Here is a 13,900-nt window from a genome sequence, read left to right as displayed (position 1 = left end):
TCAGCTTGATTATTTCATTAGAAAACAAACCTTGCATCTCTTCATTTATTGTAGATTGAATACAGTAGGTGACAAATTAAACAAAATACTCTTGCACTAGATCGACATGGATCCTAGCTAGAGGCAAGGATCGATGACCCTAGCCATGTTATTGTTGGAAAATAAACGGTGGAGCTAACACACTTTGGAATGAGACTGCCGTAAGCTAAAGCAAAACAACAAAGAAACCATTTCAAACCACAATGGGGCCATGGTAAATACCAATGGCATCTAGAGCATTCCCGGTCCTGGCGAAGAATCCCACAACACATGTATTTTCTGGCACAGTAGCACTGAAACGATTACCCTTCTCATGCCCAAACGGTCCATACTTTTTGAAGTTCGTCGTGATAACAAGTGACGATATGACAGTGTCAATGGTCCCTGATATTTCCCTCACATACTCTTTAGGCCCAAACTCAATCTGTAGTGAATACATGACAGGAAACCATGTTAACTGTTGACGAGATGTACAAGTATGCATCAAAAGGCAAATTACTTTCTAAAATGAACTCACAGTTTGACTGGTTCCTTTGTCAGGACCCCAAGGACCCTCCTTGCGCCTCTTCCCAAGTTTGTCAATATAAGTAAATGCAAGGGAGTAGACAATCCAGCTGTTGTCACTATGAATCGTCACACTTTCTAGGCGCATCGGTTTTCCTGTGGTCATATCTTGAATGGAGCCTCCGTTTCCGCCCCATGGCCCCATCTTTACAGGCTGCGTTGTTAATGTGTATTAGAACTTTTAATTGCATGTTAGATAGAGCCCATGCATGAACCGCAACAAAAAGGTATGTATATACCAATGACAGGGACGACGAGAATTTGACGCACACGGCACGGATCTGAAGCTCCCTTAACCTACTTTTCCCGTTTTCAAATTCTTGGATCTTCTTGAAGGTTACAACACCTTGTGCATAGGCAAATTCACCCGTCCCTCCAAGGATTGCCCATTCACCTTCATACGGTTCTGCCAAATTTCCAAGCACCTTAAGGCTAGAGCCCGTGAACCTAAACCAAACCGACTTCATATAATTAGTCGATGTATCACATACACACACAATGTCAGTCAAATGAACATGGAATTTTTGACATACCTCTCATCGACGAACACCATGTTAAAACAGAACGACCAGGTTCCATTTGTTGCACCAACCGCCATATTTAGCCCCTGTGCACGCGCAACAAGCTTCTTGTCGAGGCCAATGCCATCATATATGGCGTAATCAGTAGCCGCAATGCAGCCAAACCTTTGAGGAAGATTGGAATCCAATATGATGGTCTCCATGGTATTCAGTTCGGTACGTTGCTCCATGTACAAGTTGTCCAAGAGAAACTCCTTGTGCTGCAATGCTTCATTGCTAACAGGAGCACTCTGGACATACTTTGCCATGGCTGCAACAAGGAAGCACAATTAAGATCTGGTAGCTAGAGGTCCTCGTGTGTATTGGGTGAGAAAATGGTTAGAGAGGTAGGGGTAATATATAGCCGGAGCTGCATCCATATACGTGGCAAAAAAGCGGCCAAGAGTGCAGTCAAGGGCTTACTACTCGATATTGCGCTTGGTCATACTACTACAGGAGTACTCCAACTTGCCTTAATTAATTGAAGTGTATCAACTTGCATGCAGTAATAAAGCTTATCAACTTGCGTGATTCCAAACTACATTAATTAATTGCATGGAACCTGTTGTGGGAAGATCATTTCAAGGAGTAATTTCTAGCGACCACATCATTTGCATGCATGGACTACCTCTCTAACCATAGTAGTCCTTGCATGCACACAAGTTGCAAATGATCATTTAGTCTCCCGGGTATTTGCAATTAGTAGTCCATGCATGCACACAAGTTGCACCACTAGCTATTTTTTACACAATCTGACAAGCTTCCCGAGTAGTTAGCACGTTATGGCCATCTGGATCCATCAAACTTGCTACTCCCTCCGTCTAGGTGTGTAAGTCATCTTACGTTGCGCACCACGACGAAGGCGGAGAGGAAAACGAGAAACTTAATGTCTTTTTGCTAATTAATAGCATTGCATGCAATGAACTAACCTCTGCATGCCATGTTTGGTAGCCCAAGTCATTGAAAGCATGAACGGCCCACATCTCTTATTGGTTGATATGTCACAAAAAAAGAAACGAGGAGAGAGTTAATGTACCGTGCCTAAGTGTTTTGGGATTATTTGGTTTTCGTAAGATGACTTACACACATAGACGGAGGGAGTACTACTACTTGAGAGGGTGTGCGGTTTTAAGGGGCCTACTCGATACTGAGGTTGGCGATGCCGTATGGTCATAATAGGAGTATCGTAAGTACTCCCTCCCTTCCTAAATGTAAGTCTTTTTAGAGATTCTAATATGGACTACATACGGAGCAAAAAGAGTGAATCCATACTCTAAACTACGTTCATATACATCCGTATGTAGTCTATATTGAAATCTCTAAACAAAGACATATTTAGAAATGAAGGGAGTGGTAGTATTATGCATGTCAACTAAACATTTTTGTTGAGGTGCCACACAATTAAATGAGAAAAGAGAGGATTGAGTATCATGATATGGTGTTGTAGCATATTAAACGATATACTACTACCTCCGTCTCGGTGAATAAGTCATTTGGGTAGTTCTAGGTTGACAATTTAACTATCTAAATATGTATTCTTTGTGACAAAAAACATATATTTAGAAACTACATCTTTGTAGAAATCTAGTGATATACTTTTTATGACATATAACACATATTTAATTCCTCAAATCGATGACCTAGAACTACACGAATGACTTATTCACTTAGACGGAGGTAGTAGTATATATTGTGCATAACAATAAATGAGGTCATTATAATACTTACATTATGCAATGTGGAGATACTATCATACACTAATATCATATGCATGATATTAGTATATGATACCTCCCATTGTGACCAGCCTAACCCATAATACTAATAAAGCCCATCTACTTGCGTCCAAACAAATTAATTGCATGGAACCTGTTGATCACCTTCTCGATGTTGGCTTGATGCTTCTCCCAAGTGAAGAGCATTTCTAGGAGCACTAATTTCTTCTTTTCAGTTTGATGTTCACCTCTTGACCGTACGTAAATCTGATAGTATCTCTTTTTATATATTCCGAAATACCATGGGCATTAGGTTTTACTAGAATGCATGATCAACCAATACTTACACTATTAATCTAGCATCTGTGACACAAAACTATAACCATAATTGAGTACTTTTGAATGTGAATGTAATGGCGTCAATTGTATGCCATAATTGCTAAGAGCGTCTCTAGCAAACCCCGTAAAAGGGCTGAACCCGTATAATTCCGGCGAGTATTCGGGTTCAGCCCGTTTTTCTTGCCAGAACAGACTCCGTATCCTGGGCCCGGCCCGTAAAAAGTTTACCGTGGCCCGAAAAAGACCCACTCCACCGCTATTTATGCGGTTTCACCACTCGAATACAGGTCAAACCCTATCCGCCTCCGTCGCCGCTCTGCCATGATTTCCCTCCCCCTCCGCACCAATTTCTTGCCGCCGGCGAGCCTAAAAAAAGCCCTAGCAACCCTTCCCGATCCATGGACGGCTACGGAAGTGGTGGGGATGATGTGGAGCGCCGCTGCCGCATCTCCGATGCCGCACGCAAGTGGGCGGCGCGGAATGGCTCAACTATGGGAGCCGGCCGCCGCCAGCGTTCGAACGCCGCAAGCTCGATGAATGCGAGCCCGAGCTCGTGGTCCTCCACCGCGCCTCCTCCGGCTCTTCTGCCACGGGGAGCTCGTCCACGAGCGCCTCGAGCTCGTGGCTTACTCCGGTCAAGAGAGAGCCGGAGGAGCTCGGGCCTCTCGCCATCAAGCTCGAGACCGATGTGGACCCGCCGCGTCGAGGCATCATCGGCCCCGAACACTACCTTCCCCGGGGGCAGGAGGACTACCTTGACCGCGCCATCATGGAGCGCTCGGCGAGGGAGAAAGAGGAGGCCGACGCGCGCCACCGCCGCGATCTCGAGATCGAGGAGATTTTCCTTGAGTAGTGCGTCGCGGCATCGCAGGCGCACGCGTCCAAGGAGGCGGACCTGCGCGTCATGAAGGCCGAGCAGGCCATGGTGTGGATCGACCTCGTCTCCGACAAGGACTGAGCTGCTCCGGCTCCTCCGCCGCGTCGTCGCCGCCGCACCCGTCGATTTTGGTAGCCTAGGCTCGGGTATGCTGCACGGCCCGCAGACCCCCCCCCCCTATATAGTACTATGATGTAGTATGATGAACAACTATCTATGAAGTAGTATGATGGTCAACTATGTATGATGATTTTCGTTGCAAGTTTCTCCCGCAAATGTTTTTTTATTTTACAATTTTATATATGGGGTCTGATCTACAGCGCATGAATTCGCCCAACAATCTGATCTGCAGCGAACTGTAAACGTGTTTTCCGAGTCCGACTTTTACGGGGTCTGCTAGAGATGCTCTAACAGAGTAATTTTTGGGTTCGGAACTTATCCTAGCGAGGCCTAATATGCAATGTAGTATTTTGGAGCTGAGGAAGCAGGAGGGAAAAGAATCAAGTTATATTATTACACGTGTTACAAGTTTCATCCGTGCTAACTGATACATGCCTTTTGCATCACAAATATAGAAGCTAAATTTCCCAATTGTCATGTTAACTCAATAAGCTTTGCCCTAATTTATCTAGAATTTCTTTCTTATTGTACAATTTTACTGGCGGAGGACTGGAAAGCTCTCATGAACTACATATTGAAGAATTCACCAATAAAAACTTTTTTTATGGAGTGGGGGAATGAAATAAAAATAAACCAGTGATTTCAGCGAAAAGTGAGGCCAAAGGCTAGGAGATGGACTCAGAGGGCACACTTTGGGCCCACATGCATTGGGGACGTGCCCTAGATCAGAGCGCGTGGAGATGTCAGGACGACATGCACACCGAGGTTCGTCCTTTTACGTGCCTTCAACATTCATCACAAAAACACACCCTGAGTTCTCTATTGTGAAATAGATAACCCTAGTCTTCCATCCGAGCTACCAGACCCCACTGCCTGCGACGAAGAACTCATTGCCATCATCGCCGCCAACACATGGTATCACGGAAGGCATTTTAGACCACACTATCTCCACCAACAAGACCATCTCCATTTCTGTTGCCATGCCTATGCAATTGGTTTAGATTTATTGTTTAGTAGTTGCGGCTTTTTATTGTATTAATGAAATATCTATGCGCTTAGGTTGCTATTCACATCCATAAGCCCTACACATGTTTGTGTTTGTGACTTGTGATTAACTCATTCATTCTTAAGGACATGGGAGAAAGTCGGTTGATACAGTTCATTTGACTTCGCAAAGAATTGATGTCCGATTATGTGTTGTCTTGTAATTCTCTAGTGGTGATTTACAAACGTTGACTAGATATTAATTCAACATTTATGGCCCTGAAGTAGAGCATAATGTTTGATATTTCTTGTTTTTTCAGTCATTGTATTGATTGTGGGTTTCTCTCTAGGTGAAGGAAGACACAAAATGAGGGACGACACCAAAAGGATATGCACTGGAGTAGCTTCGGAAAGGAAATACAAGTTCTTTTCACTTTGGGATTGTCCTATTTTGGCTGCCTAGACAGCCCATAAGCTCTGTCGGCGAAGGTCTCTACTACTTTTTTTGCTTTTATCTTTTCTTCACATTTTGGTGGACTGTTGGGAGCTTTATTTCTTTTTATGTGAATGGGGTGGACCTTTTGTAGGTGATTGCTTCTTTAATGAAATGGAGGTGCCTTTTTTCTCTAAAAGAAATGGATTTGTATGACTCGTTGTACGTAAGACTTTGGCCATTATATCTAATTGTATGCATAATATTTGGTACTATATTTGTGGAATATACTTTGTAATGCCAAGTTAACTTGTGCATATTTGGAAGAAAAATTGACCATTCTCATATTGGATCCCCACTCGGCATGAAACATTATATTTACGTACATTTTGTTTCATAATGGAGTGCTCCCTTTAAGTTCCCAAAATGAGGGAATAAATCCATCCATGTGCATAATAGGTCCGTGAGCATATCAGCCGCCGCCTCCCCTCCCCCCCCCCCCCCCCCGCGCGGGCGACCGAGGGGCACCAAACCCAGCCGCTGGTCCTCCACTCCTTCCCCTCCCTCCCCTCGGCCTCCGCCGGTGGTCAACACCGGGCAAAGACAATGCATCCGATGGCGACGGCAGAGGTATTGCTTCCCCTCTCGGGTCTGGGGTGGCGCGGGACACCCCATCTCGATGGTGTGAGCCCGATCTTGGTCGTAGCGGCAGCGAGCTGGACCAAGGCGCCCTGATGGACAACGATGGCGTGGCGGCCGACCGGTGTCCCAGGGGTGGCCTTGGCGACAGGGCTCGCACAGCCCTTTCTGATCTGGGGCGGAAGGCCCTGGATCAGGGGCGGTGACCTCTAGGATGGCCTCCCTGTCTGGTGCCGTGGCGGGGCAGGTGGGCTGTCGGGGCTTGGATCGGGTGTCCGACGGGTTGGTGATGCGGCTTTCTGCTCCGGCGGCCAACGGCGCCGAGCTGCTCCTTCCTCCAATCCATGTTGTGTGCACTCCGTCTTAACGGACAGGGCCACGCTGCTAGCCGGTTGCCGGGTTAGGAAGGAGCGGGAGGCGGGGATCCTAATTGGGTTAATTCCTAGGTCGGCTCCTGATGGCCGTGACGGCGACGACACCTGAGGGTGCTATTTTTCTTCCTGGACTCCTCCCTACCTTATCCCACCTCACGGTCTCTCGGGTGAAAATCCTAGGATGGCGACGACACTCTTGCCATTGTGTTCTTCTTGAAGGCGTCATCGTGAGAGCTATCTGGCGATTTGCACCGCTTGGTTGCGTCGGCAGTTGCAGATCGTGTGCCCCTCTTCCTCCAGGTGACAGCTGTTCCGGGGGAAAACCCTAGATCTTGGTCTCCCAGATCGGATGATGACTGAGACTTTGGTGTCGTTCTCCCTTCTGGGGGCATCGTCTTGGAGCAGTGGTTCACTGGAGAGGTCAACAGGTGGAGCGGTGTTATATCGACCGCCTTGAAGACGGTGGGTCTCGGTGGCGGGAGCAGTGGAGTCTCAAAGTTGGACGCAGATTGATTGACGCGCGCAAGCTGGTGGCGTTGGCTGGTGTCGTGGTGACGTTGACGGCAGATGGGCTGGCAAGATCTATGCAGTGATTCCTCCTGAAGACGGGATGGCGAAAGTTGGTGGCGGCGGATCCTAGAGTGTGCGCAAGTGGTGCAGTTATGGGACGCCTAGACCGGATGGTATTGAGGCCACTGAATTAGATTGTGCCTGTTACACGGACACAACACATCTATATACTTGTGGGTGTAGTGACTTTGTTTGCCTAGAAGATGGCTTGGGTTGATCCTTATATTCATTTTGTCAGAGTCTGATGAATATTACCTCTGTACCGAAATACAAAGCTGGGGAGAACTAGTACAAGTTGCCGCAACTACAAGTATTTTGGTTCAGAGGGAGTAACTAATAAAGATGGTTGTGTGCATCATGTTGATGGAGAGGCCGGGGTAATCCTCCTTTTTGGAAAAAAGAAAAAAAAAGGTCCGTGAGCATATCAATTACAATAGTTCACTAGAAAACAACCTTGCATCACTTTATTAAATCATAGCTAGAATATAGCAGCTGACAAACTAAAGAAAGTACTCTTGCACTAGAGAGACATGGATCACAGACGTAAGCATGACCCTTGCCATGTTATTGCTGGAAAACAAATGTGGAACAAACACACTTTCCCTTAAAATGAACTCGCATGAGATTGCCATAAACTAAAGCAAAGCAGCATTAAATCCAGTTCAAACCACTATGGGTCCGTGGTAAACGCCAATGGCATCAAGAGCATTCCCGGTCCTGGCAAAGAATCCCACAACACATGTGTTTTCTGGCACGGCGGCGCTGAAACGGTTGCCCTTCTCATGCCCAAACGGTACATACTTTTTGATGTTTGTCGTGATAACAAGTGACGATATAACATTGTCAATTGTCCCTGATATTTCCGTCACATATTCTTTAGGTCCGAACTCGATCTGTAGTCAACAGAAGATAAGAAACCACATTAACTGTTGAGGAGACGTACGAGTATGCATCAGAAGGCAAATTGATCTCTAAAATGAACTCACGGTTTGACTGTTCCCTTTGTCAGGACCCCAGGGGCCTTCGTTGCGCCTCTTTCCAAGTTTGTCAATATAAGTAAATGCAAGAGAGACAATCCAGCTGCTCTCGCTGCTGAGTGTCACACTTTGCAGGCGCATCGGGGTTCCTGTGGTGATGTCTTGAATGGAGCCTCCATTTCCACCCCATGGCCCCATCTTCGTAGGCTGCATAAGTTATTCGTATTATGTATTAGCAATTCCCTTATATTTATAGTATACACTCACTATGTAATATGGAGTTCATGCTAGGGTGTGCCTATGCATGACTGAACTAGAAAAAAAATTGTACCATTGAAAGTGACGATGGAAAGCTGAGGCAGATGGCACGTATCTGAAGCTGTCTGACCCTAGTGCTTCTGTCCTGGAGTTTCTTGAAGGTGACCACACCTTGTGCATAGGCAAACTCTCCTGTCCCGCCAAGGATTGCCCACTCACCTTCTACCGGCTCTTCAAAATGTCCGAGCACCTTAAGGCTGGAACCCGCAAACCTGTCCCAACAACCGAGTGCATATACATCCAAATTTGGTATCACTCAGAAAATATGCATGCACTTATGTACTTAAAATGTTACAAAAATGAACGAATGTACCTGTCGTCGACGAACACCATGTTGAAACATATGAACCAGCTTCCTTTGGCTACTCCTGCCCCCATATGTGGCCCTTGTGCACGCGCAACAAGCTTCTTATCGGGGCCAAGGCCATCATATATGGTCCAGTCATTAGCCACGGTGCAGCCAAACTGCAGAGGGAGGTTAGGATTCACTATAGTTTTCTGGTTCTGATTTGGTGATCCGTCAAGGTCCTGGTGCATGTACAGGCCGTCCAACAGAATCTCCTTGTGCTTCAATGCTTCATTGCTAACAGGAGCACTCTGGAAATACTTGGCCATGGCTACAGCTAGGAAGCTCAGCTAAGCTACGGTAGCTAGAGGTTCTCGTGGGTATTGGGTGAGAAGATGGATGTGAGTGCTAGCGGTAATTTATAGGCCGGGAGCTGCACGCATATACCTAGAGAGCTGGTAAAATCTGCAGTACTTACAATTCATTATTGCATATGTGCACACAAGCTGCACCACTAGTTATTTTTCTTAGTCCCCAGTAGTTAGCAAATATCACCCATTTGGTCCATAGTAAGAGCATCTCCAACAGCCCCCCAACGCGCGGCGCGCTAAAAATTAGTTTGTGGCGCGTTCATCGTCTGGTTTTGCGCGGCGCGCAGCGCTGGCTCCAGCAGCCGCGCTAAAATGCAGCACGCATGCGTAGCTCCAGCAGCGCGCTAAAATGCAGCGCGTGCGCTCTCGCACAAATACTTTTTTTAAACGGTGCATACATATTTTGTTCATAGATAAAATGATACATAGTTCATAGCATAGATAAAAGACGATACAAAAATATTTTACATAGTTCATAGCATAGATAGATAAAGAACTACGGGGCAGCTAGATAAAAAAACTACGGTGCAACTAGAACCTACTCCCAGTCGTCCTCATCATCATCATCATCCTCGGTGGTATTGTCCGAGGTATCGAGTCACATGTCTTCCCAATGGTCATCGTCGGGGGAGAAGATCGACGTCCCGCCTGCCTCGACGATATCCACTGTGATATGGCTAGTGCCTTGCGCCGACGCCTGTCGGCACGCTCCGCGCGGCGCCTTGCCGTCCTCTCTGCCCAGAAGGCGTTCTCGGTGGCGACGTCCTCCGGGTGGCGCCGGCGCCACTCTGCCATGGCTCGCCCGTCCTCCTCAACGATGAGGAGGCGGCGCTGCAGCCGACGGTGGTCCTCAAGGTCCTGGTCTGTAATCAGACGAGGCGGAGGGGCGACGCGTTGCGCCTGCTCGCGCGTGTAGACATCGTGGAAGTTCAACTGCGCGCGAGGCCTCCCTAGGCGCCACGCCGGCGAGTCCTATGCGCGGGCGGCCTCGTGCGTCGTCTCGAACGTGCCGAGGCCGAGGCGGACGTCGCCGGACCGGATCTTGGCGTAGTAGGCGCCGGAGGGGCGCTCGCGGACTCCGCGGTAGCCGATGATGCGCAGCAGCGCGGCGGCATGGTGGTGGCGGGGCGCTGAAGCGGCTAGGAGGCGAGGAAATGCGCGCATGGCAGTGTGGTGCAGCATGTGGCAAGCGCCGCATTTTATATGCGCGCGCGAAGCGACGCGCTAAATCTACCGCGCGATCGACAACTTTCTCTCTCGCGCGCAAACGTTTACTACGCGCGGTTGTTTCCCGCCGCCGCTAGAGCGCGCGAAAACTTGCCGCGCGCGCTAAAGAGTCATTTTACCCTGCACGCGTTTTTTGGCACGGCTGCCGAAGATGCTTCCCGGAACCTTACATATGCAACACGATAGTACTACTAGCTGATCTAATGGTTTTCTTCCGTAAGTCGATAATGAGATTGGCCATGTCTAAAGTGACCTATTTACGGTAATCGATATACAGGACAAGTTACGTCATTTCAATCCATAAATTGTATGGAGCTGTCGACCGCCTCCTCGCTATTGGTGATGGTCATGTTCCTCCCGAGTGAAGAGAATATTTAGGAGAGCTAGTTAGTTTATTATTAGTAATGTCCTTGTCTTTGATGTCTATCTCATAGATCGACGAGTATTCCCTCTATAGAGGGCGTAAGACTGACTATAATAGTGGGATAACATAAGGGCATCTCCAACAGTTTGTATGTTAGAAATATACCATGTCATCAACCAACACTTTAACATACAACAACTTCAATGAGTTGTATCTAGTTTGTCTAATAGGATGTGAGATAATAAATGAGATGCTCTCTCATTCTACACTGGAGCTTGTGCAAGGGGTGTTCGTTCATGTACATACAATCTTTCTCTCTTTCCTCATTTATTATATGACACATCATCAAAAATTGTATGTGGCAAAGTCTATCAACAACTATCTTAGACTAGCCCATGTTTACTACTCTATGTTACTACCTCTATTGTGGGGAATAACATATGTGTGGTAACGTGCAACACTTCATTTATTAGGCTATAGACTCATATTGCTTTGATATGTGTGATGTTACTCATACTAGTAGTACTACCTCCGTTTCGGTGAATAAGTCATTCACGTAGTTCTAGGTTGACGATTTAACTATCTAAATATGTATTATATGTGACAAAAAATATATATTTAGAAACTACATCCTTGTAGAAATCTAGTGATATACTTTTCATGATATATAACACATATTTAATTCCTCAAATCGATGACCTAGAACTACGTGAATGACTTATTCACCTAGACGGAGGTACTAACTAGCTGTGTTACCACATGCCTCTCTTTCTGCATTTATTGCTTACCACATCATCTATTTTATCTAGATAAGTGTGATGTTACTACCTATGTTACTCCCATTGTGGGTAGTCTTACAAGCATTTGAGATGCCCTAAGTAGTATCATGCACTTGGGACTCGTAAAACAAAGAATTAAAGAAAAGAGAGATGGTTATAATAACATAGGTAGATACCGTAACATAATAAATGCGATGCTACTATGTATCATGCATGGCAATAAATTAGACCATCTATGATACAATGCACTATGGTTGTATTATTATACACTAGTATCATATGCATGGTACTACAATGACCAGCCTAATACGTACCAGAAGCAATACATGCAATCCCTAAAGTATACAATGCATGCAATTCATTATTCCATGCGTGCACACAAGTTGACCACTGCTATTTTTCTTACAATCTGATTTAGCTCCCTGAGTAGCTAGCACGATATCGTCAATTCGTTGATCCACAGTAATTGCGACTTCACTGTGTAGCCAACAAAATAGTACCCTCCAGTGCATAGGGCCAGTGGCGGAGACAGGGGGTGCCAGCAGGGGCCCTGCCCCCCCCCCCCCCCCCACACCCACCCCCAAAAAAATCATTGAATTCAGGCTAATATGCATGCTAGAAGGTGATTAATTCCTGCTAAAATGATGTAATTTGATAAGCTGGCCCTCCCCAACAAAACTAAACAACACTTGGCCCCCCTTATTCAACTTTCCTGGCTCCGGCACTTCATAGGGCATCCAATGAAAATCAGATATTGCATATGCATGCATGAAAGAAGCCCCTCATTTCCCATGATCATTAATTTTTTATCTGCATTGCTGCTCTTCTATTGGTTGGTGCATTAAACAGGATTTGCATGTTGCTATTTAGGAATAAATGACTAACGAAACCAAATGTACTACCTCCGTCCTGGTTTGTTGGTCCCCACTGTATTTTGTGCCAAATTTTTGACCATATACTACCTTCGTCCTGGTTTATTGGTCCCCATTGTATTTTGTGCCAAATTTTAAACATAAATTTAACTAACAAAATATTCATGCATGTCATAAAAATATATTATTGGAAACTATGTTCGAATACGGATCCAACGATATAATTTTTTTCACATGCATTAACATTTTGTTAGTTAAATATTTATTCAAAATTTGACACAAATTTCAAAAAGGGGGCCAATAAAACAAGACGAAGGTAGTATCTAATTAACAAAACGTTCATCCATGTCATAAAAAGTTATATTATTGAAAAGTATGTTCAAATACGAATCCAACGATATAGTTTTTGCTGACACACATTAACATTTTGTTAGTTAAGTTTTGGTCAAATTTTGGCATGGATTACAGTGGGGACCAACGAACCAGGACAAAGGTAGTCCTGATTGGCTCCTCCCATTTTTTTTTCTATCAGGCTAAACAAGAGTCATTATTGCCATTGATTTTTGTTTTAATATCCTCCGCCGAATCTCCATGCTCCTTGATTGCCATGCAGCTCCTTTTAGTAGTTGATCGAGTAGTTTTCCTCGATACTACCTCCGTCCTGGTTTATTGGCCCCCTTCGTATTTTGTGTCCAAGTTTGACCATAGATTCAACTAGCAAAATATGAATGCATATCATCAAAAATCATATCGTTGAATTCGTATTTGAACATAGTCTCCAACAATAGGACTTTTGCTACATATAACTTATATTTTGTTAATTAAAATTATGATCAAATATAACACTAAATACCAGAGGGGTTAATAAACCAGGACGGAGGTAGTAAATCGGTATAGAGATCTGCCATGCCTAGGAAACTCATTTACAGTAATCGATATACGGGTCAACTTGTGTGATTCCAATTCATACATTGCATGGAACCTGTTGACCGCCTTCTCGCTATTGATGATGGCCATGCTCCTCCCGAGTGAAGAGAATATCTAGGAGAACTAGTTTAATTATTAATGTCCTTCTTGCGTTTGATGTCTATCTCCTCGATGTTGAGCAGAGGAGTACCACTCCCTATCCGAATATTGAGTAGGGTACGCATTTCGGCATCTAAGTTGACCGTCGAATAAATCAGTATATATAAGTTTTATGCTACCAATATTATCTCACTGAAAAATCATTTCAAATACGAATTCGACGGTATTTTTTTGTAACACACATGTCATGTATTATTGATCTAACTAAGTGGTGGACAAAATAAATCTCAAAATATGCATTAAGCCCTGGATGAAGGGAGTATACTACCTTGGGAGTACATGCACGGCCAATAGAGTATATTCTAGCCGAGAAAGCATACGCGCGCGTGCGTGGAGCCTGCAGCTTCCAAGCCAATCTCGATCGGAAAACCACGCGCAGTGTACCAAGTGCTCCGTTTGACCCGGG

At 45.3% G+C, this 13,900-nt stretch overlaps 2 protein-coding genes across 2 annotated transcripts; both read right to left on the bottom strand.

The window, feature by feature from the left end:
* Nucleotides 1-17: 17 nt before the first annotated feature.
* LOC123040115 (uncharacterized) lies at nucleotides 18-1,508 on the bottom strand. The gene is made up of 4 exons (XM_044463046.1): nucleotides 1,137-1,508; nucleotides 843-1,050; nucleotides 557-757; nucleotides 18-463 (listed from the first exon to the last, which is right to left on the bottom strand). The coding sequence occupies exons 1-4, from the start codon at nucleotides 1,430-1,432 to the stop codon at nucleotides 233-235; spliced, it is 936 nt and encodes a 311-aa protein (XP_044318981.1). The 5' UTR covers nucleotides 1,433-1,508; the 3' UTR covers nucleotides 18-232.
* A 6,148-nt stretch (nucleotides 1,509-7,656) lies between these two features.
* On the bottom strand, nucleotides 7,657-9,193 carry LOC123040114 (uncharacterized). Its single transcript, XM_044463045.1, has 4 exons — nucleotides 8,823-9,193; nucleotides 8,523-8,721; nucleotides 8,201-8,398; nucleotides 7,657-8,107 (listed from the first exon to the last, which is right to left on the bottom strand). The coding sequence occupies exons 1-4, from the start codon at nucleotides 9,122-9,124 to the stop codon at nucleotides 7,877-7,879; spliced, it is 930 nt and encodes a 309-aa protein (XP_044318980.1). The 5' UTR covers nucleotides 9,125-9,193; the 3' UTR covers nucleotides 7,657-7,876.
* Nucleotides 9,194-13,900: the final 4,707 nt, after the last annotated feature.

This window comes from Triticum aestivum, chromosome 2B, assembly GCF_018294505.1.
Source record: "Triticum aestivum cultivar Chinese Spring chromosome 2B, IWGSC CS RefSeq v2.1, whole genome shotgun sequence".
Taxonomy (NCBI): domain Eukaryota; kingdom Viridiplantae; phylum Streptophyta; class Magnoliopsida; order Poales; family Poaceae; genus Triticum; species Triticum aestivum.
Note: the sequence above shows the minus strand (reverse complement) of the source record. Positions and strands in the feature narration are given on the sequence as shown.

What these genes read in the sequence shown, in the direction of transcription:
- LOC123040114 (XM_044463045.1), bottom strand. Translation starts at nt 9,124, where the DNA reads ATGGCCAAGTATTTCCAGAGTGCTCCTGTTAGCAATGAAGCATTGAAG. An exon ending in ATGGTGTTCGTCGACGACAG is followed by an intron (nt 8,722 to 8,822) that starts GTACATTCGTTC and finishes TTGTTGGGACAG; the next exon opens with GTTTGCGGGTTCCAGCCTTA. An exon ending in ACAAAGGGAACAGTCAAACC is followed by an intron (nt 8,108 to 8,200) that starts GTGAGTTCATTT and finishes TGTTGACTACAG; the next exon opens with ATCGAGTTCGGACCTAAAGA.
- LOC123040115 (XM_044463046.1), bottom strand. Translation starts at nt 1,432, where the DNA reads ATGGCAAAGTATGTCCAGAGTGCTCCTGTTAGCAATGAAGCATTGCAG. An exon ending in ATGGTGTTCGTCGATGAGAG is followed by an intron (nt 1,051 to 1,136) that starts GTATGTCAAAAA and finishes GGTTTGGTTTAG; the next exon opens with GTTCACGGGCTCTAGCCTTA. An exon ending in TCTCGTCGTCCCTGTCATTG is followed by an intron (nt 758 to 842) that starts GTATATACATAC and finishes TTAACAACGCAG; the next exon opens with CCTGTAAAGATGGGGCCATG.